The sequence below is a fragment of the Amphichorda felina genome (genome assembly GCF_050947745.1).
Source record: "Amphichorda felina strain 45539 chromosome Unknown scaffold_5, whole genome shotgun sequence".
Taxonomy (NCBI): domain Eukaryota; kingdom Fungi; phylum Ascomycota; class Sordariomycetes; order Hypocreales; family Bionectriaceae; genus Amphichorda; species Amphichorda felina.
Genome location: NW_028145045.1, coordinates 1,171,686 through 1,197,390, shown reverse-complemented (window position 1 = coordinate 1,197,390; position 25,705 = coordinate 1,171,686). Strand labels below are relative to the sequence as shown.

The following is a 25,705-nucleotide window of genomic DNA, read 5'->3' as shown; positions in this document are numbered from 1 at the left end:
CCGTGAACACTCGCGTGGTGACACCTTGGGGATCCCATCTCGGGGTCGGGTCCCTCTCATCTCTGCTCCCGTCTCCTTGATTTGCTTGGGCACGCACGATAGAACAAACTTGGCTGCCCGGCACGACACTTCCAAAGACCTAACAATGGCCTCTCGCGACCCGGAAGATACCACCACCACACCTTTGCTCGCTCCAGGGAGAGCAGACCGGCGTGGAAGTTTTCACAACGACGATACCTGCAACGTCCTCAGCTTCAGTCCCAGTGGCGACCCGGACAACCCACGCGAGTGGCCAGAGTCGTTCAAATGGGGTATTGTGGTTTTGCTGGCTTCTATGGCCTTTACGGTGTATGTGTCAAGCCTCGGATCCTTTGCAAGCACCTACAACAGACCCGCGCCGCGCATATGCTGACCGGACAATCCAGCACCTTTACCTGCATCTCGATAGCTCCGATAGCGAATAGAGTCGTCGGCGACCTGGACGGCGACAACGGGACCCACCCAGCTTCTGTGTTTCTCATCACCATCTGGGAGCTCGGCGAGGCGGCAGGCCCCCTCCTCATCGGGCCTCTCTCCGAGATGTACGGCCGTCTGCCCCTGATCACCATCACCAACATGCTCTTCATCCTCGGGACCGTGCTGGCAGCCCTCTCGCAGAACACGACGCAGCTCATCACCGCGCGTGCGCTGACGGGCATGTCGGTGTCGTCCAACGTGCTGAACCCCCCCATCGTCGGCGACATGTTCGCGCCGGAGAGGAGGGGCAAGGCCATGAGCATGTTCATGTTCGCCACGCTCGCCGGCGGTACGCTGGGGCCGGCCTTCAGCGGCGCCGTCGCGCAGAGGCTGGGCTGGCGCACCGTCTTGTGGACGAGCACCCTGCTCGCGGGCCTGTGCCAGACGCCCTTCTGGATGTTTTTCCAGGAGACGTACAAGGTGACTATCCTCCGGAAGAGGCTGGCCGGCCACACCAAAGATGCCAAAAATGCCCGGGCCGATGATGCCAGCTTGGGTAAGGGTGGGTATCTCGACAACGGCTCGGATAGCCTGTGGACCTCCATCCGGCGTCCGGCCATGGTCCTCTTCGGCTCCGGCATCCTCATGGCCCTCTCCCTGTTCGGCTCCGTCGTTTTCACCTACTTCTACATCGTATCCGTGACGCTCCCGGGCATTCTTCAACACGTGTATGGACTGTCAGAAGCCATGACAGGCTATGCCTTCTTGGCAAATGGTAAGTCTGTGTCGGCCACCCACCCTCCCGCGGCTTGCTAGGATCTAGGCTGACCTTGTCCCCACAAGGCGTTGGCTCCTCCATCGGCATTTTCATTTGCAACCGATACCTGGATACGATATACATAAATTTCAGTGCCGCGAACAACGGAACCAAGCTGCCCGAATACCGACTGCCAATGGCCATTGCCGGTGCATTAACACTCCCCCCGGCCGTGGCATTCTATGGCTGGTGTGCCGAGTACCAGCTCCCGCTGCCTCTCCTGCTGCTGTCCGTCGTGTGGATCCGCACCTCGCTCATGCTGGGCTTCCTGCCACTGATGGCGTACGTGGTGGACGCCTGCGGCCTGTACTCTGCATCCGCAGTCACCGGGATCATCGTGACTCGCTGCCTGGCCGGCGCCTTCTTGCCCCTCATGACCGTAGTCATGATCGAGGGCCTCGGCTACGGGCTGGGGTTCACCTTGCTTGGAGCTGGCTGCCTGCCTCTGGCCCTGATACCGGTGTTGATTCTACGATACGGGTCTCGCTGGAGGCAGCACTCCATGTACACTAGAACTGCCTAAGGCTCAATGAAAGATATAGGCATCCTATTTTTCTTGAATACTGCATGTGACAGCTAACAGATAGAATGATGATGAGCTGGGCCCAACAACGATACATTGGTTTACCCTGCAGACTATGTTACTGAATTGTTACTCCGTCTATGTCCTTATTTTCCGAATTAGATTATGCATGAGCGTCCACAGTCTATCTTGCCGGCTTCATGCAGCTTTCTCTAGTATTGAGAGTAGCTGCGTCAGTGCTGATGTAACCACAACTAGTTAGGTAGTATTACTCTCTTGCTACTAGTACGGGTAACGCCTATGTGAAACACCGTCGTACATACGAGAACGGGAGTGGGGCCCGGGAGAGTCGCAGGCGTGGCGACTTCTGTAATTCCGGCCGGCATGTACGGAATACCGTACTCCATGTCCGTACTCCGTATCGTATCGGAGTACGGATATACCCCATTAATCCGCCAAACTCCCGGTCTTGGCACTCCGCCAAACTGCTCGATTAACTTGATCCCTTGAAAAAAAGCTTCTGTGCGTGTTTAGGTGCTCACGTAATATTACCTGGTCGTGCAGAACCAAGCGTCGCTTCCATTTGTTCGGTTCTGTGAAGTGATTGCTCGTTTCGGCCAAGAGGAGTAGGCCTAAAAAGTGGGCCAAACGGGACTTTTACGCAGTATCCGTAGTTCAGTGCGTTGGTTATGCTGCTATACTGCACTCCGTACGTATTACCCCCTATAAAAGTGCTACTTTTAGCTTGGGTTACTAGTATTTAGCCCCCCCCAAGACCTCGCACGCTCAACAAACTTGTACTCCTCATAGGCGTTGAGACCCACCAGGCCACCGGTCCACCAGGCCACCAGTGAAATGCAGGGATACCGTTTGCCATTTTAGGAAATCGCCGTTAAGACCGGGCGGAGATAACCCGCGTCAACTTGAACACACAGTATTGGTGGATTACCAAGTGGACGACGATGGGCTCTTGGAAGTTATCGGAACGCCAGGGAACACGTCGATAACGACCTTTTTCCGAATAAAGTATGGCTACACAAAATTGCTGAGCAATGCCAGAATGCGCCTCCTCGTCATCAATAAAGAATACCACGAGTAGAGAAAAACACCAGATATCGTGAAGGCTATAAATACTACATGTAGTCATGGCCTCATCAAATGTATTCCGTACAAACCAGCAAACCTCGTGCCTCAGCAATCCTACTTATACCATAATTCATACCATAATCCATCACTCATCTCCAAGATCGCAACCTTTTGATAATCATGGTCGCCGACACTCTTTCCCTGGAGGGGCAGGTCGCTATTGTGACGGGCTCCGGGCGCGAAAATGGCATTGGTGCCGGTATTGCCACAGCGCTGTCTCGCAATGGCGCCCGGGTCGTCATCAACTACGTCTCCGAGTCGAGTACGGCCCGCGCCGAAGCCCTTGCCCAGTCGCTGAGGGACCAGGGCGGTAAAGTAGCCCTCATCAGGTCATCTGTTGATACACCCGAGGGTGCCAAGTTTATCGTCAAGGAGACGCTGGCGGCATTCGGGGTGGATCACATCGACATTCTCGGTAAGAGGCCAGCTGGGTATATACCTAATACCAAGTAAGCGTCTGACAGGTTTACTAGTGAACAATGCCGGTGTCGGGTATGCCGGAGGGGTCTTGGGGGCGACCCCGGAACAGATCGACCATACGCTCAACACCAACATCAAGGGCACCATCTACATGTGCCAGGCTGCAGTTCCGCACATGGTCTCGGGTGGCCGGATCATCAATGTTTCCTCGTCGTCGACGAAGCGTGCTCACCCCTCGATTTCCATCTATGCCGGCAGCAAGGCGGCCATCGACGTCATGACTTGGGCCATGGCAAGCGAGGTAGGACAGAGCCTCCCCTGCAAATGCTCACGTACCAAGTACTTTGTGCTAACCTACCCTTTTTTTTTCCAACGATACAGCTGGGTCGCAGCCGCGGCATAACTGTCAATGCCATCGGGCCTGGACCCGTCGCAACCGACATCGTCCCGCCTGAACTGGTGGACGAGGTGATGGGCCCTGAACTGGCGGATACGAGGGCCGCTGATAGGTACGGGACGATTGAAGACATGGGCGATGCAGTGCTTCTGCTGGTATCGGAGAAGGCAAGGTGGATTAGCGGACAGTATATCGGGGTCAGCGGCGGCCTTACGGGTCTGTGATCCAATGCTACGGTCGTCTTACCATAGAGATCAATAGACATCTACTACAAGTTTGACTGGTATGTCTGAGCGTGACGGCATTGTATGTGGCAGCCTGGCTTACACGGGGCTTCGAACAGGGGTGACGAATTGAACCGACTGAATATTCGAACATGTTTCTCTCAGATGCAGCACCATGGACTGAACTTCACGGGTATTTTGTCCGTCTCCCACGAGTACTAGGTACTTTATACGTAGTTGTTGACACCAAAGAAAGCCCCACATGTTCAAGTCAACACCCAACAGCCGGCGCTTCCAGGAACCTAATTCTGTGGAGATGTGGATGACAAATTCTGCGATGGCTGCTTTTGAACTATCCGTACTAAACCTCGCATGGACCCATCGCGTGCTATTATTACCAGTTCTCTCCAGCGTCACTCTTGGCAGCCTGCGAAAAGCCCGGGATCCCAAGACGGCCATCTACGCTCGATCATGGGCAATAATATTATTAATAATAATACAAACATGGCGTCTCAGCCGGCAGCGCCCAGGACTGCCAAGAACCCCCCGGGCGTTGGCCCGCCCAGGGCAGCAGGCCTTGAATTCGTCACCATCTCCCACCCGGACGACATCAGGGAGCGGAATACACGTCGCAAGATCAGCCGTCATGTCATGAAGGACATCGGCGCCTCGCGAAGGCGCAAGCCAACGCCAAACCGGCATGGCACGCCATCGGAGCCTCCACCGCCGCAGCCTCGATCGTCACAGCCCTCTTATAACAATAATACCACGGTTACTGCCGATGCGATGGATCCCCTAAGCATCCCCGAACCACAACAGACGCGGCCGCGCGATCCGTTTGGACTGTCCCCCATCACTGCCCTGTCTCAGCATTTCGCAGCCCGAGCCCAGCAGATGACCAATTTCTGTATGAGAATCCCCCTCCCCCAGCTTGCGTGTGTCCTCCTTACAACCGCTAAACGTGCGTGCGCGCATGCGTACGATGCAGTGACACGGCCAGACTCGCCCATGTGCCTGCAGCTGCGCAGGCTCTGCTTCACCCTCGCCATGGTGGACGACGGCGCAATGTACATAGCCCTCGCAGACTCGGCGGTGTACGACATCGGCCTGTGCAAGAGGCCCACGCTGCTGGAGAACCCGTACGCGCTGGGGTACTACACCAATGCCCTCCGGCTCATCAGTCGCCAGATTGCGAGCGCCACGGCAGCCGTTGGTGATCGCATCATTGGCGTAGTCGCGGGCATGGCCAGCTATGATGTGAGGCTATGACCTTTGCCCGATTTTTTTTTCTTTTTCATTACGAGACCTTGTGGATGATACTAATGCCATGTTTCTTATAGCTTGGATTGAAGAATCACAGCCGCTGGTCCGCGCATATGGACGGGCTTAGGTCAATGGTGGAGAGCCGGGGCGGTATAGAGTCCGTGAATTCCGAGTACATCCTAGGAGGGCTCGTGTGGTAAGCCTGGCCCCCCAATCTTACTGCGATCCTGTTATATTTATTTACCTTCATCAGGTGTGGCATTGTCGGCTCAATAACCATAGACCTGCCGCCGAAATTCCCTGTCCCTGCCTCGATGCGTAGGGGGCTACCGTCGTCGTGCACAGCACCTTTCGCCTCGAAAGCCGTTGGTGAGTTGCAGCATCGATCAGCTGACTTTGCGACTCTCTGTTCCATTTTCGAGCGCATGTCCACAGTGGGGAAGATAGCCCTCACGATTCCGTATTCAATATGGCTGGCACATCCGGTCCTTCAGTCCAACTTTCTCGTGGCGGCCCACAGCCTCCTTTCCATGCCGCGAGTTGCCGTCCACCGAGTCGTCTCCTCGTCTTCCCCCGGCCATGCCGCGCTGAACGAACTTCTCCGCCTGGGGCTTCTGTTATTCATGCTTGGGATCATATCCAAAGTGGCTGGGAACTACGAGTGGGAACTCAACTACTCTGGGCGAATACCCAACCTCCTCAGGGCGGTTGAAGTTGACTGGAGTGGCCTGGAAGACTTGGAGCTGTGGGTGCTTGTGCTGGGGGCACTGCATGAGCGAGGCCACGATCGGGAATGGCTGGTCGCTCGGATTTCTCAAAGGATGGAAACTCTGAACCTCGATTGGCAGGGGATGGTGCAGCAGTTGAAACAGATTGTCTGGATTGATGAGGCCTTGGGGGAGGCAATGGTGAGGCTAGAAGAGGATTGGATACAGCACGCTGATAGAACCACTTTTGATTGCCGAGGACATACATAGTAAAACCAGGTGGCTTGTGATGACAAGCTCAATCTACCAAATGACAATGAGAAATGATCAATTTTCTGCATCATCGACACTCCCGCTGTAAGTCGTCGCTCTCTATCTGAGGCGACTCGTGATCCACCCGAACACCGACGTCGGATTTGTCCTTCTCACCGATGATCCTTGTTATCTGGGGAACAAGACTCATCCCAGAATACCTAGTTCCCAAGTCTTCTTGTTTCAATGTCAGAGACTCAGAGGATTTCCCATCTCCGTCACCACTTTCCCCGTCTTCCTTCGCCCGGATGCCAATTGATACCGCTGCCACCGCTGTATTACCACACTACGTCCGCTACTTATAATAATATATGAATATCAGTATGATAACAAAAAGAAAACAAGTAATAAACAGGCCGACATATCGACCTGCAGCCAATACTCATGGAGCTCGAGGAGCCCGGCCCAACGTCCCCGGCTGAACGTCCCCGTGGGCCCTCTATTGCCTTCGCGCCACAATGTCATGCCTAGACACCATTCAATTAGTTTATGGAAGTTCGATGAATATTTCTATCGCCTACCTGATATGGCCGTTGTGGCCGGCCGACTGACCCTCCCCCATCCCACAGAGATGAGATTGTACTGTTGGCTATAATATTCATCATTAGCAGTGTTCTTGAGAATTTATGGGGTTTAAATGGGGGCTACTTACTGGAGGAACGCTCGGGGACTAACCATTTTAACAATTTTCTCTTGAACGTTATTATTTAGGTATTTGTCTCTATAATCAGTGTTAATACATCGTGTATTAACCTTGCCATATGCAGCCAAGAATGGGACTTACTCCAGCTCTGTGTAAAGCTTGAAGAACAAAGAAGAACAAAGAAAACAAGGCGAGAGAACATTGTCATGAATCGAAGAATGGGACTTTTCCAGCTCTGTGTAAAACTGCGAGAACAAAGAGGAAGAAAGGAAACAAAGCGAGAGAACATTGCGGTGCATCCTGCCAGTACCCTGACTCCTTGACAGAGCAAGAGCAAGTTGATCCATGACTTCCACGGTCTGCCTCGACATTTCCTAGTTTATTCCTGAATGCATTACTTAGCAGCACCTACCTGCCCACCTAGGCACTTAGCTCCGCCCAAGCCAGGTGCATGTTGTCCAACTGGACTGCAGCATCATTCCCGTCCCGATAGCGTGTCTATTGCCCTACAATCTTCTTGTAATCCTTGACAGATGACCTTACTGCTAGGTTTATAAAAGCTTCTCCGGAAAATAAATTTATGAGTACATGTAGTTATAAAACAAATGTTTTACATGAGCAGCAGACGTTGAGGAGGAGTAAAACATGCTATGTACACATGGGATGTTAGGATATCATCAGACATAAACACCTACCACTATCGATTGAAAAACATTCTTTCATTTCGCAGGCAAGTTTACTCGGGGAAGAGCAGGCCCTGGTACAAAAGTACAGGGAGTTGTAGCTTAGTTCTCTTGCCTGAATTATGAATTCCTGAATTATCGAGCGCAAGTACCAGTCATATGGCAGTCACGTACAGTTGGGAGATAGAAGGGGAAGGAATAGAAGCAATCGTTGATGGGTCACACTCCTAATGCCCTATGGCTTATGGTGTTATTTATATATCGTAACTTATGACAAGAGGAAGAAGGAAAAGGTAAAGTGCCTGAGGCGAGCCCCAAGATATACATCCAGTGGGTGTCACGGGACAAGTCAGCTAGGAACATCTACTTGGGCAATTTCGTTCCTGCTACCATGTTTTCGGAGCTGCCACGTAAATTTCCACGCCCTCGGGTCTTTCTCAACAGGCTTTCTTCTTGGCTCACTAGGAGTTAGGTCGTAATCTCCTTTTCCAGAGGACCCAGTTCCTCCACTCCTTTGCGCATGCCTCATTTCAATTTTAAGTTGAACGAATGTTGGACAGGCGCTCCTAAACAAGTGGCCTTGTACCTACCTGCTACTTGGCAAGGATGGCCGTGTCAACAATGACGGCCCAGGGGGCAATTCTATGTATACACATATCTAGGTACCCTTCAAACTCAAGACGTGTGTGGCGCCACCCTGACCACGTCCCAGCTGCCACCTTCGTTATATTATAGCTACCTATTTAAGCAAAATTCGGTTGATAATACGTGGCATAAAATAGCACAGCTTTAAGCATTTCTTTGGTGACACATCATTGCTAACAACGCCGTCCCGTAGATATTCCCCTCTTACTCTTTTCATTAGTCACGTTGGCTACCTTTACTAGCAGCTCCCCCTTTTATCTACTCAAGAGCCCGTTACCGCTGTAGGGTAAAGTGAATATATACATGTACGGTTAAGTCAACGAGCATGATCCTGCCACGGGTGTTGGACATGCATTTACACTTCAAGCCCTGACATCCTATCCCCCCAATCATACCCTAGGTTCTAAAGTAAACAACAAAAACAAAGAAACAAGGATAAAATAAGGTCCCAGCCTCATGAAGGTCGGGAGTATTATTCATATTGACGCACAAAAATAACTTCCACGGCAGGTCCGATATTCTATTAAGTTATTTAAACCTTCAATTCCCGCTCGCTGCACTCGTCTCTTCTCTCTCTCACACACACATAGTCACTATCCTCTTGTTGCGATCTACCATTCCCGCACCGTCAAAAATTAGTAACTAGAGATCCCCCGACTCTCTTCCTCAATCGGCATGATGACCCCATCATCGGATTCAAAGACTACACAACAGGAGGTGAACAACATTAAGCCTCCACCCTACGACACCCGGCCCCCAGATGAAGAAGCCACAGTTCAAGATGCGTTTTGGGACCGAAAGTGCCCTGAGAATTGGAAGACCTCTCCTCGGCCAAACCTGATATTCGAATTTTCGCAGAAGACGCTTCTTCTTGCGCCTGGGATGAAATCTCGGCAAAACTACACTACAAGTCAAGAACAGTGGGAGGCAAGGATAGAAAACCACGCGAAAAATATACCTCGACTTATGAGGCGAGGTCTCTATTGGTCAACCGCCAACATACGCAAGGAGCGCGGTTTCGTGATCTAGGGCCTTTAGAGAAAAGACGGCTGGAATCATATGAGGGTTTACATTCTGGAGGACCTCGGCCAGGACCACCAAGGCCCGGAGTGGGTCGCTGAGCTGAAAGTTTCCAGTATGACGATATCAACACTTAGAAATTTCAGGCTGGACTGGCTATCTATGGAAAGTATATCCGCGGTTGGGGCCTGGAATTGGGATAACCAGTGTATCTATCAGTATGATGCGGCCGATCCGGATGTTAGGTTTAATGCCATATACGACGATATGCCTCTAGATGGCGTCTGGCCTTGGCCGAAGGCGTCGAAAATCTAATAAACATTCATGTTTCACCAACTAAAGACATAGCGCTAGGTACATGTAGATTCCAAGCACGTGAGACCGAGGACGGCACGTGAGACTGAGGAGGATTCCTGTCATAAGACTGCTTTTATGCCCATGTGCATCTTGAAGTTGAATATATGAAACATCGCCTCTTCGTAAAACATTGCTTCTTTCCTTCCTCGCGAATCTTATCAACCACCCCGGATCGGGGCAACATCTCATTTCCCAGGCACCCAGAATCTTCTCAACGCAGTATAAACACGACAGGCGCAATGAAGAACCCCATCAGGCACTGTTGCCTTGTTCTTTCACTCCCTGGGGCTGTCGTCGCAAACCGCATTTCGAGCAGCCTACACACGCGAGACGCCTGCTCCAACCCCCAGCCCAACACATGTACCTTCTACTCTGACTGCCTCGAGGCTGCGATAGGGTGCGGTGACCAGGGCTACCCCATCAGATACGGCCTCCGCTACTGCACTCTCTTCGCCGACGTCGCAGGGGGCATGTCGCCCGCTGGCCAGCAGTGGATCACTGACACCATGCTGTGCCTGCAGAACGCCCTTGTCCCCTACGCCACGGGCGAGCAGCAGGCCACATGCGACGAGGTCAAGAAGTACGCCTTTGGGACGCACCCGGACTGCTACGTCGACAGCGGCTTGTGCACGCTGGCCCCCTCGGACTGGGCCATCATCGTCGACACGGTCAGTCTGCGGGAGCTGTTTGGCAGCTGGGATGTGCTCAAGGCGGCGCTGCAGACGGCGGGCCAGTGTGGCAAGCTGTATGCCTGGCTGATTGCCCACGAAATCTTCCACGTGGTTGAGGATACGGGTGAGACTGTCGATGAAGCAGGTGAGGGGCCTTCTTAGCTATGAAGGATAGATGAATGTGAACATAGAACACCTTACCTTTTCTTCTGACAAAAAGAATGGCTGGTTTAATGTCTTGATTTAGATGTTTATATCATATATTAGTTTACTTTCCATAGCGATATTACTACAGTACTATTACCCTCATTCCGATAATCTTTATATACGTATCATGGCAATACTATAGTTCCTATTACAGCAACATTATAGCGCTTATTATGGCGATAGCAGCGGATAGTGGTAGATATAATTGCCTGATTAGCTAGACCTAGCCCCTAGTTCCCTAGCCAAACCCAAAACCATTGCAATTACTTATCAATAATTGGCCGCGTTCCTTAGTACCTAGCGGTGTGGCAGGGGAACCGGTCGTCTTATTCTAGTCGGTAATGGTGATGGATTGATTGACTGATTGCTTGATTGATTGAGAAGAAACGACGATGATTTAATGAATCGTAGACGAAACAATTTTAGGATCCTCAGCAATGGAAATGCCATCATCAGATAAGTTTGGTTAAACTTTGTGTAGCATTGTGGTAACAGGTTCCTCGACTTGCATTTCAGCACAAGGTAATGCTTTTCAATTCCCTAGAGCCCTTGCCGCATTATTTCTTCACCTGGGTGACTTTCCCATACTGGACCAAAATCAGAAGCACCTCCGTTGAGGTCCAAGAAAACCTGGGCAGACGTTGCACGCATTTCGGCCTCCGGTTACTGTAGTAAAGTTGAAGGATGGACCTCCACCTTGTCGTAGGCCCAAAACTGCTCCTCTTCGGGTTGAAAAGGAATAATGATAGCCATCAATTTAAAGGTGTGAAAATAGATAGTGAAGTACATGTACAGGTGAAGGTTGTATCGAAAGACGCTTTATCCCTTGGGAGGGGTTGGAATCTAATGGCAAAATGCCTTTTGTTTACACCCAGCCCAAATCCATTAATCGAAATTGAAAGACGTCGACAATTCTGGCTTAGACCATTCATCTTGATCCTCTCTACTCTTAGGAAACTTCTAGTGAGCAATGTCATATGCGAACATGACAAACTGTCAATCAAGAGAATGGGGCCATTTACTAGCCTAACCATACACACAATGAGGAGTTTATCAAAGCGGAATTTGGTTGTTGTATGGAATCCAATGATTGTTGTCTAGTAACCTCGTGGGCTAGGGCAATGGGCAGTAATGGCTAACACGAGTTCACAGTCAAGTTCTACTCAAAGAACAAACTCCCGAGCGCCCAGCCCCTCTACCTTGATGTAATTTCGGCCCCAAATCAATATAGCGGGGAGAGCACCGACCATTAGTATCTAGAACGGACCCAACCAGGGGTTAAATATCATGCAGGTGGCTACGGTTGTCTGGGCACTTAAAGGCTCAAGGGAAATGATCTGCGCCACTGTCTCGCATTAAACTAAGATTTGGAGGTTTAAGCTCTAGCCTAGAGATCTGATGGCTTTTCGTATGCATTATGAACAGGATAAGACAAATACGCCCCTTTAAATCCCTCCCCCACCCCCCAACATGAGCATCGGCAGTATACATCAGGCGGCCAAAAAGTCAAGATAAAATGTTTTCAAAACTAGCTTAAGAATATCTAAGGGGAATTTAATTAATATATACAACGCACAGGATGCCTTAAAGAGAGGATCCAGCAGTAATACGTAGTACTTGTGAGCATACATGTACCATACTACACGAATCTCGACGACAGAAAACTTTTAGGAAATTCAACTCTAGCCGCGACACGACTGATCGAGTGTGTAGAACTAAGATTCCTGAAACAAAATCCCATTTAAAAAGCAAAGAGAACGCGCAGCGAGATCCAAATACCGGTTGTTGTGATTGAATTGTTACGGAGATGAAACCAGCCTCAATCCAACCCGTGACTATTCCGGTCACCTGTTCAAACTACACCGTCAACCTGCACGTCTTAGTATTAATTGCGCATGTCTCTGTACTAGTGAAAATTATGGTCACTCTGGGGACTACATCGACCAATGGCGGCTACTATGGTTGGAGGTTTGAAGAAATCCCACAACAGACTAACAATATATCTACTAAATGCAGCTCTCCAGATATCAATTCCTATAATCATAAAATTGATAATAATTTCTATTGAAATGAACAAGGTATATTTAGACAGTCGATACCAACAGTCACTTGAAGGGGCCTCGAGAAGGCTATAAAGGAGCTAATGAATGTTATTAGTGGGTAGGACTGTGTTAACAATCACTATGGCATTCTCTTAAGCTACTCAATGAACAGTTCCTAGGGTGTACATGGGTCATCAGTATTTGCAAATAATTAGATACGGAATCAATAATACAATGTCATATTGAAATGTTTAGGAAAAGGGACATCAGTCAATCCTATGAAACAAACCTCTCTACCACCAGAAGAATAAAAGGAGGGGATATTTAACAACTAAGTAGCTTTGTATTATTTAAGACTATCTGTTCCATCTTCTTCATGTAGTTACTAGAATGCCATTACCGGCCTAAGCTAGTTTGTGAGATTCTCTCTATCTTGGTCTGGGAGAGTAGTGAAGTGAGAATTCATAGTTGTCCTGATTTCTATTATTTTCTAACCGTGGACATGTATCTAACCTGTAGGATATGGTTAATAACACCCCTGTATTGTGTTACTAGTGGCCGGATGTCTGCATTATGACTTTGAAGCTATAATAATGGGTCTCCTTTGATGTCCGTCCGCCAACATCGCAGCCCAGCTCCCGCCATGTGTGTGTATTCTCTCTTTCCTCCCTGCCCCTTCTCTCAACGAGCCCATTTACCGGTGAGAGCAACGGGCCAAACAGCTTAAAACACGCCCGGTTGTCTGCACTGGTGCCCAGCCATGCGCGGCAAATCACGGGGCGATTGGGGTCTATGACGGCCCTCGGCATGGCTGTTGCTTCGGATGCAGCCTTCTTTTCACCAAAATGCAGCCGAGGATAGAATAATCCAATTGAATTTGATCAAAATCATGCAATCTCCTTTCTTCCTGCGGGGCATTTATAGACCTATATGCCCTTCTTACTTTGACACGAGAGCCTAAATGCGCTTTTGAGGCTAACCACATCATAGCCGAACTGCAATGTGACGTAGGATTACGATAGACAGTGAACCTGGCAAAGACTTATTGATTCAAGTCTTCCTTTCTGCAGATAAACCCCACCGAGATTCATAATATGGGCCATCGGGCCCATCTCGAATGTGTTGGGAAGTAACAACAACAAGCCCCCCCCCCCCACCTTCCCCGCCAAACACGTACAAGAGAAGGCAAAGGTGTGAGAACCATCCCTTGATGTGGAATACTGCTGTACTGTCATGCAAGGCAACCGGACTAAATTGGCAGGCATCATCTACTGCGTCCGATTTGCACCGGCTTCGGGCAGCAAATCCATCTGCATGTCCAGCTGCCTGTGTCTAGCCACAGATACTAGTACCTACCTAGCAGTGCCCACCAAGGCCCCAGGCGATGATTCCGCCGGGAACCGGCGGCCGGGTGTCCGCAGGGCGTGCGTAGCATGATTTTGGTAAGCCAGAGTGGCTAGGTACTAGTAGACAAGTGGGCTCGCTGCAAAAAGACGGTGAGCTGATGCCCATTGAGGACTTGGACCTAACACCCTTCCAGCCGCGAATGTCGCGGCTGATCATCATATCTAACGCCCAGAAAAGCCTATGAGTGAGATCAGTCCTAGGTACGAAGGAAACTTAGACAGTCTGGCTGCCTGATTTAGGACTTTTGACATGGATGATGGGGCCCAGAGAATCATGGCATTCGTACACGTAACGCCGTGGGAAATGCAGGCAAAAGCTCCCCAGTTGCATGGCCTGGCCATCTCGTGATGCGTATATGCGTATATATCTGTACATGTACCTCCTTCAACTGTCGTAAGCTACCAGCCAAGCCGCTTAGATAAGGGTTGGGGGCAATAATCGACGGCGTAATCTCACCGAAACAAAAGTCGCTGACCCGGACCTTTGTGCAAAAGTGGGGTAATTCCTTTCTGGTAGCTTACGACAGTTTACAGAGATCGTGTTTTTGTCGTAATAATATTCGTAATGTCGCGAGGGTCAGGTGTACGCGGAGGATTACACAGCCCCGGGCCCGACTCTTCATTATCTTGGCTACGGTGTCTTCATCGGAGGCTCCGGACAATTATATCCAACCTTGCTGACGTGCTTATGTGAGCCTGGACTTTAAGGATACTACGGGGCGGAGACATTTTTGATGTCTGACTATGACGAACAACGTGGTCAAGTTTAATAATACGATCCTGTCGCCTTGGGTAGTGGATCCTGTCAGAGCTCGCCTTGCGCCCGTTTGTCCATGAAGGGAAGTATCATGCTGAGGGTTTGGTCAGCTCTTGGTATTTCGGTTTAAACATTTTGCAGATCTGAGAGAGCGAGTCTGGCCGGAAAGGCTAACAAGACACAAGGGCAGTACAGCACCGAAAAAAAGCAAAGTGAGGAAATAAGTAGATGAATAACTGTATTGTCTATGTAGTACAGCTGATTCAAAATAGCACATGTGGCCCAGGCAACAGAGCCGCATTCGTACATTCCTCCCGGCAAGACACACCGGGCCGCACACTTCTACTACTACACCTACTACTACTAGTAGTAGGTTGAGGTTTTGATACTACGTACCTTGCCTAGGTAGTACCTACTAGTAAGTCTGAAACCCGCTAGGTCATCCACGTGCAGGATTCCTGTCAAACGATCAGATCATGGGGCATGCACGTAGTCCTGTCCACCACATACATGTATTGACAGAACGGTGCTGAAGGCAACTGTCTTCAACATCAGCCGCAGCCGCACCGTGGACGGCCAGGCTGGCCGGTCATACCCAGTTATCCGGCCGAGTTGCCGAGGTGCTCCGCCCAGTCGGAGCATACGCACGGTTCGAAGATTTCGTCCATCCCCCGCAAGAGAACATTCCGGGGCCTTTCTAGAACCCCTTTCTCGAATATCCAGGTATGCTTCTAGAACTTACCATGCAGCATCGCATCATTCCCATATCAGCTCAACATAATGGCGGTCGCCCTAGCGCGGGCCGAGATGGCAATATGATTACACCTACATGGCGTTATTGATACGGCTGACAGGCATCATATGGCAGCCTTCCCATCGGCCGACTCAGCCTGGTGCGTGGCCTGTAACAAATTCACGACCCCATGATTGATTGCCTTACGGCCGTCGGCAGCGCCCGCACGTATCATCTGACCGAGTCCAATCTACCCGCCATGGATATGAATAGGACCAACTACTTCGCGGGGTACAAAATGCATTTACAATAAGCAAATACAAATGCAGATGAAATGAAGATGCGGCACCCCCACATTCGCCTCACATTCAAGCCGGGTGCGTCCTTCGGTGACCATGCATGGATAGAGCTCCTTCCCCAGCCGGCTGTTCAACATTAGTGAACCAACTACGGATACCTACCCAAGGTAAGGTATGTTTGATATCCAACCAGCAGCATGCTTCAATAGCTGGCGGTGGTTGGTTGGCTTGGCGACAGCAAGGCAGCCGCGCTATGATCAAAGGGGAGGGAGATGATGTCCTCATTGGATGCATCCAAAATCCCCTCATCTGACGCCTTCCGCCTTCCCATTGAAACTAGGCAGCCTACGGATATATTCCTCGTACACGACATGCCCATCACATGCATGATCCAGATTACAGGAGAGTCTTGCTAAAGACCTCACTATGTACTGCGACATGGTTGGTTTCGGATATGGAAATACGCGTAGTGGTTCATGCACTGATAGCAGGAATGGGTATTGCGTATCATGGATTCATGTCAACATACCAATTCCAGGTCCAATTCAACCGTTGTTGATGGCCACAAGACCAGCTACATAAGAAAAGATATCAACGAGTGTCCATTTTCAACAGTGTCCATCCACAGTGACTGCATCCTAAAGTTCTTCTCCATGTTCGGTTCAGTCCATTCCGGAGTAGACCATGCAAATGAGAATCCGACGTCGACGAAGATTATCGGCCGCCGGGTTCGTGCAACCAAATACATGATACAGGGGTGGTAATTAATCCCTATATCATTACAGTATCCTATCCTTGCTGTATCAGTGAGGCTTCGACTAAGCTTCGACAGCCCTGATGAAACTCGCTCGACAAATGACCCCCTGACTTCTTGTACGTCAAAGCCATCTACTTCAGGGTCTCAAAATATCTAAAGCACGACCTCAGGGGTATCCTGTTTACTATCCTCCATCCAGCGGCTGTCATCACTATTCTCAACTGCAGAAGTATTTGCACTTCTTCAGCCATTTAGTTGAGGCAATTTGGGTGGCTTGGCCCATGCCTAGACGGCTACATCCGTCATCCCTGCTTCTAGGATAATCTCAACATCTGCAAATCAAGAGTTCAAGGGAAGAGAGCACGAGACTAACCTTGTGTTTGTGCCTGCTCTTGCTCGTCTTCCATATCATTTGCATAGGCCTCTGCGACTCCAAACTTTCGCATCCTGTCGTCCCATGTTAACCACTTACCCGAAGCTGCCAGCCTACGGCCCAGCCAGAGGATCCTCTCCTTCCTTTGATCGGTCATGGACGCAAGCTCGAAATATTTCTCATCCTCCTCCACTTTGCTATTCTTGAACCACGACACGGGGTAATAATCTTCAGTGTAAACGAGGCCCCGTAGTGCAAAGTCCTCTGGCAGCGGTCGTGGCGAATCATTCTTTTGCGCACCAGGGAATTCCTCCTGGTCGATTCGTAGTTCAGACGAGCATGTGCTTGACTGATGCAGAAAGTTGAGCATAGTTTCCGTTAACTTCCACGGAAATTCCTTCTCTAGGTGAACCATACCCCCTGGGTACCGTGATACATGGAGCATAAAAGCCAATATCGTATGAAGAAAAGGCAAGGTATTAGGATCTCCCCAGCGACGAACCGTGATCTTGTAGACTGAGATCATGAATGCCTTTGCTTTAGTAAACTTGTCGTCAGGTCCACTCTCCAAGGTCGAGTTCCCCTCCATATTCACATCTATCAGCTCTGGACGCTGGCGAATGATTCGCATCATGAAATTATCTTCTGATCCATAGCCTAGGAGGGAGCAGGCTAACGGGATAGCTGTGTGGTATCTAATCGCGCATTAGCCACATTTGTTTCTTTGGAGCAAGGTAGAGATCGAAAACCGAAACACAAGAACCCTTACCCAGTTTCTAGCCATCTTTTCGTTGTGCGCGCAATATAAGAGTCCAGGAGGCTCAGATATTCCTCCATGGACGACTCAAGCAGATCCTCGTGCTTCCCAGAAAACAGAATCGCGTGTACTCTTACAAAGGCTGCATCGATGGGTTGTAACCGTGGCGGATTATCGCTGAAGAGAGGATCAAACAGCGTCATAACGCTCTCCCGCGCGCTGGGAAATGGTATCGGAACGCATAATGACTTCGTATAGAAGTATAGCTGCTGAATTGCATTGGGGCGCGCGAGGATAGCAAGGTGATGGTATAGACGCCCGGTCGTAGGTGCTTTCTCAGAAGCCAAACTATACCAAGACCGCGCTACTCCAGTCCAAGTCTCGCGGTCCTTGATATCGCTGTCCTCGATCGCCATACGATACCGGGCTAAATCACCAAGGCACTCGACCCATGTATCTTGAAAAGCAGTGACTGTTTCATAAAGCAGAGCCATTAACCCGTACGCCATATAAATAAAAGTTAGCATCTGATCGTAAGATGCAGGCAGTCTATGCCGTAGAAGCTCTAAGAAGGAGTGTATGCCATGGCGCCACATCCTCGCAGGCATGGCGTATTTGGCTGCTAGACGTCGCAAAGCCTCGCTTGCAGCTGGATGCTGGCTGGCTAGGAAGAAGTCGTGGTGTTCATGGAGCAGTGTTCGGTGCAAAGCGATCAATGCTTGCCATTGTTCACTGCCAGGTTGGTGTTCTGTATTGGAAGATTGTGCTGTATCCACCTCGATGCACTTAGCCTCAATCATAACAAGTCCCGTATAGATCCCTTTGACCTCGGCAACCAGCTGCTCATGGGAAATAGGTTGCGATTCTGGCTGCGAAACGAGCGATGTATGTGGGCGTTCAGGGTCAACTTGTACGCGAAAGAGATCCGGAACTTCTGCCTTTTGTGACTGTCGGGCGCGGCCCGGTCTTTTTTGAGGTTCTTTTCCAGGCCCCGGCCTGCTGGTGCGAGGTTCATCAGAGGTGGGATCAAAAAGCTGTCGATTTGACGGCTGCCCTTGACTGTAACCACGATCGAAGTCGTTAGACTGCGTGGGCGGCCGTGCGCGACTCCGGTGTCCTGGGGGAGTCGGAGTTGGCGGAGATGAAGCTCTTTGTTGCGAATCCGAGGCTGGAGGGGAGCAAATCTTCTTAGCCTCACGTGGGCCATCGTCTGCTACATCTATAATTGCGTCTGCTTTTTCTAGCTCGTCCCCGCTGGCGCCTGACACGGGTCGCTTCTTTGCTGCGCGCGGTGGCTCGTCGCCTGGCACGGGAATTCTAACTTGCGACGTGGTTAGGCTAGTTGGGACGCTGGAAGATTGAGATAGGGAATGGGACGCACGGAGAGTTGGGTATTATCCTGTCAAAGGCATCTTGGATGTCCGTGTCGGTCGCTAGACCTGCATGCCTGGAGGCATCCCCCACCACGTGCGATTTGAATGTCTCCAGATTGTACACAACGTCTAAACGGCAGAGCGGGCACCTGCCAGTGGCAGGACGTTCGACAGCCTTGCCCTTTTCTGTTTCCTTCTGCCGGCTGATATTGCGCAGGTGTGCGATCCAACCCTGTTCTAATCGACTCATCGTATGGTGACCGGTGGTGCTTGTGCGATCGCATTGATGTTCTGATTCTAGCGGTCAGGACACAGTTACAGCGTTGGTGATGCTTTATTAAAGGGCGACAGGTCTGCAAATCATGCCGTAAGCAGATGCACGAAAGGATTCCAAGAGTTGAGGGCAAAGGCGACAGGACACCAGGCGGGGGCGTCGAGTAGTCAAGACATACGACATCGTATTGCAGCTGCTACTTAGGTAGGTTGGCCGCGTCCCACTGTGCCGACAGTGGGGTTTGGGAGAGCCAAAGAGCCAGGGCTCTCTGCTCGTTGAACGTATGAAGGTGGACTACCACGGAACAGCCAGGATATCTTGACGCGTACCTCTGGCAGACACTGACCAAAAGAAGATAGAAAAAGTAGGTGGCCGGACGGTCGTTCTCCCCTGCAGTGTTCTGGATGCCCATCCTTTTGAGTGAAAATCATTCGAGGCAGCCATTGAGGGGGCGCGACCCGAGGGCGGTTCGCATTTCGGAGCCTTAGTTAGGTACTTGTACCTTAGGGTACGCGGTTCGCAACCAGCGCAACTCTGGTATTGCACCTCCGATAAAACTCAAATGAAAGAAAAATTGGAACTATCTTACTCACCGAACTTTGACCCTTTTTTGTACAACGTTATTCCCGTAGATAAGGTAGGTGGGCGTAGTAAGACGTGTAGAGATAGGTAATAGGTACAAGATACTCCAAGTACCTAGTGCATTGGACAGTGAGGCACTCTGCTCCAGCAATCGGCTCACTGAGGGAGGATGCGCAACCTTTATTTATCCTGGTGATCTTTCAACTCTAGCTGAGATGATATTGTACACCATGCAGCCCAACTCAAGCTGCCTCATGCCCAGCCATTTAGTCATATACCTACATCTATGTAGACCTAGTGTTTCCACGACGCATTGATGAGGCTGTTGCCGCCCAACGTAAGAGTACCGTACATACCTATGCATCATTGCAGCAGCGACCAGCTATAGAAACCCTCGGTGTTGCTCAGGGTGCAGGGATAAGATATTAGGCGCAAGCAGGCGGCTAGGGCCCATCAGGACCGATCCTTGCGGAGAAGACGGGCGTTTTCGGTGTCTTCATACGCAGGTTATGGCCAAAAGCATCATGTACCTTTCCCATTAACAGAAATACATGATAACATCGTCTATTGCTGTTGGTAAGATAAGTACTGACATTTACTAGATCATTATTTTTAGCCACAACCTTTGTACGGTAAGTTGTTCAGCTTGCGGACTAACATTAGTGGCCCCATGCCTCACCAGAGTCACGGTGGAAGCCAGCACCCGGTCCTAGACTTTATTTCTTCTCCCTTGACGAACGAAGGCGTTGCGAATCCTGCGAGATCGACCCTCAATCATACCCCTTGAAACCCCAGCGCACCAGTGCAGTTTCCCTCAAAGTCTCAGAATCCCAATATTAAGAGTATCTCAACATGTGAGCTCAGAACGTGCACGTGTGACCACCGAGAGCCGCCAATCCCAGCCCAGCTTGTTCTTACTCAACTTCTTCGAGTTTCAACATTATGGAATTGTACCTATCCACTGCCGTTCATTTTTTGCCTCTCTAGTTCCAAATTTTCAATATATTGAAAGCACTGTTGTCTGACTCACGACCAGATTCCTCGTCATCGCCACGGTGGCGCCACAATACACGTTCCCAGATGAGGCTCAGCAGTAAACCGTCTATCACATCGCAGAAACCCTCGTATCGGGTCTGATTCGATCGATACTACGAGAACATACTTGCAGAGGCAACGGCGTACTCCTGCCGAACTACCACCACTGCTGAATAGCTTGGTTCTTTTCTTGATCCCTGGCCGACGTCCCGACAGGCAGCCTCAGGGTCCGACGCCAGAATTCTGCTGGGGCCTTCCGGACAAAGACATGAGCATAGAAGTTATCCAGCGCGGGAAACTTGTACGAGACTGGGAGTCCTGAGACTGTCAGGGGGGTCTGAAACTAACCCCGTCCACAAAGCTTTCCGCCACTACTCGTACTCGTATAGGAGAAGCAGGGTTGATAGTACGCACATGGCACAGGCCACAGGATCCGTCACCAATCAATCCCTACCTTACCCACGGATCATTCCCTGACATTAGGGGCCATGGACGGCATAATCACAGGATAAACCCCAATAGTGCTCTCGGCTCGGCAATGGGTACAAAGGTTGTATCACACGGACACAAGCCAGTAATTGGTGGGTGGCCTGAGAAAAGGGCTTGAGTGAGGCTCGACAGTTGCCTGATGGCATCTCATGGCCCTGGTGTTGCTAGATGGCAACGGGGCCGCGCGCGATGGATGGAGGTGGGCGTCAGGGAGGCTATGTGTTGGAAGCTCCCGTGTCATCTTTCCTCGGTCATCGAGGTGGTATCAGATGTCACATGCTCATAGAATATTATGGAGCTTCCGTTATAAGTTGGATGAGGCGACCACGACCGATGGATGCCTTGAGATGGCATGGCATGTCTTGACGGACCGACGTCTCGGGGAACGCACGCCCGGCGAAAGCACATTTGAATTATCAGGCGACTCAATTTTTGGCCACCCGAGGCAACCGAATTCACCCTTTGTCCGACTCACCCAAATCATGACTCGTCAAAACAAGCACTACCTGGTGGCGCACGCACTGTGGTGCACCAACGCTCGGAGCTGGCCTCAAGTGGACCAAGGCGAAGGCTTGAGCTCCCCTGCTCCAGTGATTTCGTCTAGGCAGCTTCCTAGCCGAAAAGGACAAATGCTGCTCTATTCTGTCACAGTACCACCGGGGGTGGAACGTGCCTACAGGCAGCGAGCGGATACATGTGATCTTCCCCGACTCACCGAACACCTTGACGTTTGGTCATCACTTGAAGTGTACTCTTCCAGTGACACTTTTTGGTATTATCCCGACAATCCATTCAAATATCTACTTTCCGTTACCTCTGCTGATGCGAACGTCATGTCACCTTAAGGCTAGAATTCCAAAGGATAGTCCGCCCCATCACTGTTCCAGTGCTTTGATATAATACGACAGCTAGAATGTGCCGGACGGCAACCTGGCCTCGTTCTTTTGGAGGCAGCCGTTGTCAATGATGCTTAGGCATCGGTACGTCAATCATGCGGCTATGTGCAACTAATACCCTAGGTCTCACATGCAAGACCAGTACCCACCGGGGACGAATGGTATTATTCGGTATTGATATCATGAAGCTTTCTCAACCAAGGAGGCATCAGCAAGTGATCCAGCTTAGACACATGCATTCCGTGTCACCAACCCCCAATACAACGTGTACTTCAAGAGTTCAGTTGCCTCGCGCTGAGTTACACGTAAATCAGGCAAACACGGTCTAACAAAATTGCCAGATTTCGTTACTTCGCCTCATCGGACCCAACATCAATGACTCCGATGCCTTAATCCGAGGCGAACCAGCTGGTAAGGCTTCCGACTGACTCCTTGGACGACATCCCAAGAATGCAGCTGAGCTAAAGGCACAGAGGTCGGAGGTGTGCATCAGCTGGATAAACCCATTCGATGGGATGCGAGTTGCTGTATCTTGTCGTGTCATCTTCTTTTTTCAGCTGTTGTCTTAGGCTCTTGGTGAGGCTGTGGTTATCCCCAATGAGTTAGCATTTGGGCAAGGGGGGGGGTTCAAGGGTGACCAGTGATGTTACCGGTGTAGGAACCAGTGGTTAAAAGTCCTGCGCAGACTCCTGCTAGAAGTCCGTGTCACTATAAGTAGGTACATATGGAATGACTGGGTAGACTGGCTCTGTTGCCACACTGCTAGATCCGCTACCAGCCTCGGTTGCTGCCCAATTGCTGGGCTGAGCAGTGTCGCCTCAAAATCAACACGCAATCCGCAACCATGTAATAAGCCAGCATCATTTTAATCTCCAGGGGGCGCACAAACGACCTATTGAAGAGAGGTGGCAATTTGGGGTTTCAATCTCCAGACAGCCGGGTATAGCATCAGGATCAACAAGTCGTGTACATGTATTCCTAGGCTGCTTGCGCATACAGACTCTCCACACTCAGCAATCAACAGGTCGAAGCGTATGCGAAATGTGACCATCAAACCATTGTACGGAATGTATCGGAAGCACACATGTACAGCCTACTTCAAGTGGCCTAATGGATCAAAAGTCCACTGTGTTACACCGCGTTCGTATATGCCCTTACCCGAAAGATGATGCAGACTAAGAGGGCAAGAGATTACGGCAAACATAGCAAAAGAGCTAGATGTGACAAACATATGTACAATTCCCAGTTTTGCGTATATGAGATTCTTCGAGCTCAGATACTTGAGTGCTTAGCATAAGGGGGACTGGATATAAATGACTACCTGTTATTACAATGTACCATTATACCAACTACCTGATCGAGCAGAGCATACTCCGTGCATCAGCTTTTACCACCCGTGCAACGGCTTGTTGATAATAATCTGAAACACCGGTACTTATACAGCAAACGTGTTATACTCAGCACGGATAGACGAAATTAACTCACTAGATGATAATGCACCCAGGTAACTCACAGTAGACTAAAAGAGAGGAGCAAGGCATGTTCAGGCTCATAAGCTCCATGGACTAATCGCTGAGGGTATTGTCATTAACTTTTAATGATTTTTCTGTGCACGTCGTTCATACATCACCTATACTGCTCGTACTTCTCAATCTCGGCCCTCTTCGCGTCCACCTTCGCGATTGTCTCGGCATCGTACAGCTCCTCCAGCTCCTTACCCTCTTTCAGTATCTCCCTATCGTGCCGCGTAGCCTCCTCCTTAGTCATACAGACCAGATCGCTCAGGCGCAGCTTAGAACTCCTCTGGAGGTCACCGGTGGCAGCATCGCCAATGGTGAGAACACTGCTACCCTCGGGCTTGCGCCACCGAATGAGGACGATACGCGTAGGGATACCTGAGATAATGCTACGGGCGTGGTAGAAGTCATCGGTGAGAAGAGAGACATCGTTGGACGACAGGGGCACCTTGAGGCCGATAATGCCCGGGTGGAACTGTCGGGCAAGCCTCTCCTCGGAGCCCTGCGTGTAGTTGAGGATTCCGTCATACATCTTGTCGCGGCCCCTGGCCGGAGGGTAATCGACGGGGTAGCCGGTGATGGAGAGGATGACGTGGTTGGCGACTGTGAGGCCGAAGATAGCAGGCATAGTGCCGAGGACGGGCAGGATGCGGACACGGAAGTTGGGCATGGGGCCGAGATCGCCGACAGAGCCCTTCTGGTACTCTTCCTCGGGCAAGGGAAGAAGCTCAGCCTTACCCTCGCCGGTGCGTTCGGTAGAGAAGACGCAGGGAACGCCAGAGGTAACACCCTGGAGCTTGAGGCGGCGGCGAGTGGCGCGGGAGAGGCCGTCGTCGGTGGTAGTGCTGATGTCGCCGATAATGATACGTGTCGGGTCCGACTTACAGCCGGCACCCATGGCGCTGATCACAGGGAGGCCGCGGTCGTGGCAGAACTTAAGGAGGGAGACCTTGGTCTCGAGGTTGTCAATGGCGTCGACGACAAAATCGGGCTGACGGCCAGACTCTGCCCAGGGGCCAAGCAGGCTTGGAGCAACACGCTCCTCGTACATTTCCTGGCGCAGGTCGAACTGAACCCAGGGGGCGATGGCGATGAGTCTGCGCTCCAGGCACTGGACCTTGGGGATTCCCACGTCGGCGAGGGTGGCGACAGCGTGACGGTTGAGAGAGCTGAGTGTGACCTGGTCAAAGTCGATGAGACGGATCTTGGAGACGCCGGAGCGAGCAAGAGCGGCAACACAGTGAGAGCCGACACCACCGCAGCCGACAACGACGACAACGGCATTGCGCAGCTTTGCGAGTCCATCATCTCCTAGAAAAACTCGATTTCTAGCAAGCTGCTCCAGGATGAGCTCCTCGTCGAAGTCACCGGCCTGCGCGCGCCGTGCCAGGGCCTGGTTACGGGCATCCTCCAAGTCTGCCGCCGATGCTGGTGCACCGAAGCTGTTCAACTACACGTTGATCAGTACACTCGTCTTCAAATTCATTTTATACCACTCACCCGACGAGCATCGTGGTCTTCAGAGAGTGAAGGTATCGAGTTCTTAAGCTCTGACAACCTCTCTTGCCTCTCTAGAGCCTGGTATCCCAAGAGAAGTGAGGCTGCAGCCGCTGCCGAGAGGACTCCCGTCGCCAGCAGTTGTAGCCGCTGGCTTGAGAATATGTCAAGAACATTAGATGTCATATTTTCTCATCGTAAAGGCGAATTGCCCTTTGGAGATGTATATACAGGTTTTGGCGCATGAAATGAAAATTGGCCAGCTTCAAGTTAGGCGAGACGAATTCCAGATTAGTCATCATGTGTTTCCTTTCCTTTCCTTTTCTTGGTCCAGCTCTGACTTGACGATCGATCCAACTTCCCAACTTCACGAAGGTATAAGCCGGCACAACTACGAATGCGAGACGAAGAACACCCTCCCACGAAC

The 25,705-nt window shown here is 50.8% G+C and overlaps 5 protein-coding genes across 5 annotated transcripts; 4 read left to right on the top strand and 1 right to left on the bottom strand.

Annotated features, from left to right (window-relative positions):
- Positions 1-145: 145 nt before the first annotated feature.
- ACO1O0_005223 (uncharacterized protein) lies at positions 146-1,796 on the top strand (the record flags this gene model as incomplete). Its single annotated transcript, XM_083194648.1, has 3 exons — positions 146-348; positions 426-1,231; positions 1,300-1,796. 3 exons carry the CDS (start codon positions 146-148, stop codon positions 1,794-1,796), a joined length of 1,506 nt encoding a protein of 501 aa, XP_083049561.1.
- Positions 1,797-3,062: 1,266 nt separating this feature from the next.
- ACO1O0_005222 (SDR family NAD(P)-dependent oxidoreductase) lies at positions 3,063-3,983 on the top strand (the record flags this gene model as incomplete). Its single annotated transcript, XM_083194647.1, has 3 exons — positions 3,063-3,357; positions 3,416-3,663; positions 3,744-3,983. 3 exons carry the CDS (start codon positions 3,063-3,065, stop codon positions 3,981-3,983), a joined length of 783 nt encoding a protein of 260 aa, XP_083049560.1.
- Positions 3,984-4,487: 504 nt separating this feature from the next.
- ACO1O0_005221 (uncharacterized protein) lies at positions 4,488-5,252 on the top strand (the record flags this gene model as incomplete). Its single annotated transcript, XM_083194646.1, has 1 exon — positions 4,488-5,252. One exon carries the CDS (start codon positions 4,488-4,490, stop codon positions 5,250-5,252), a length of 765 nt encoding a protein of 254 aa, XP_083049559.1.
- A 4,600-nt stretch (positions 5,253-9,852) lies between these two features.
- Positions 9,853-10,446, top strand: ACO1O0_005220 (uncharacterized protein; the record flags this gene model as incomplete). The annotated part of the gene is made up of 1 exon (XM_083194645.1): positions 9,853-10,446. The coding sequence occupies one exon, from the start codon at positions 9,853-9,855 to the stop codon at positions 10,444-10,446; it is 594 nt and encodes a 197-aa protein (XP_083049558.1).
- Positions 10,447-23,890: 13,444 nt separating this feature from the next.
- Positions 23,891-25,464, bottom strand: ACO1O0_005219 (tRNA threonylcarbamoyladenosine dehydratase; the record flags this gene model as incomplete). Its single annotated transcript, XM_083194644.1, has 2 exons — positions 23,891-25,231; positions 25,282-25,464. The coding sequence occupies 2 exons, from the start codon at positions 25,462-25,464 to the stop codon at positions 23,891-23,893; spliced, it is 1,524 nt and encodes a 507-aa protein (XP_083049557.1).
- Positions 25,465-25,705: the final 241 nt, after the last annotated feature.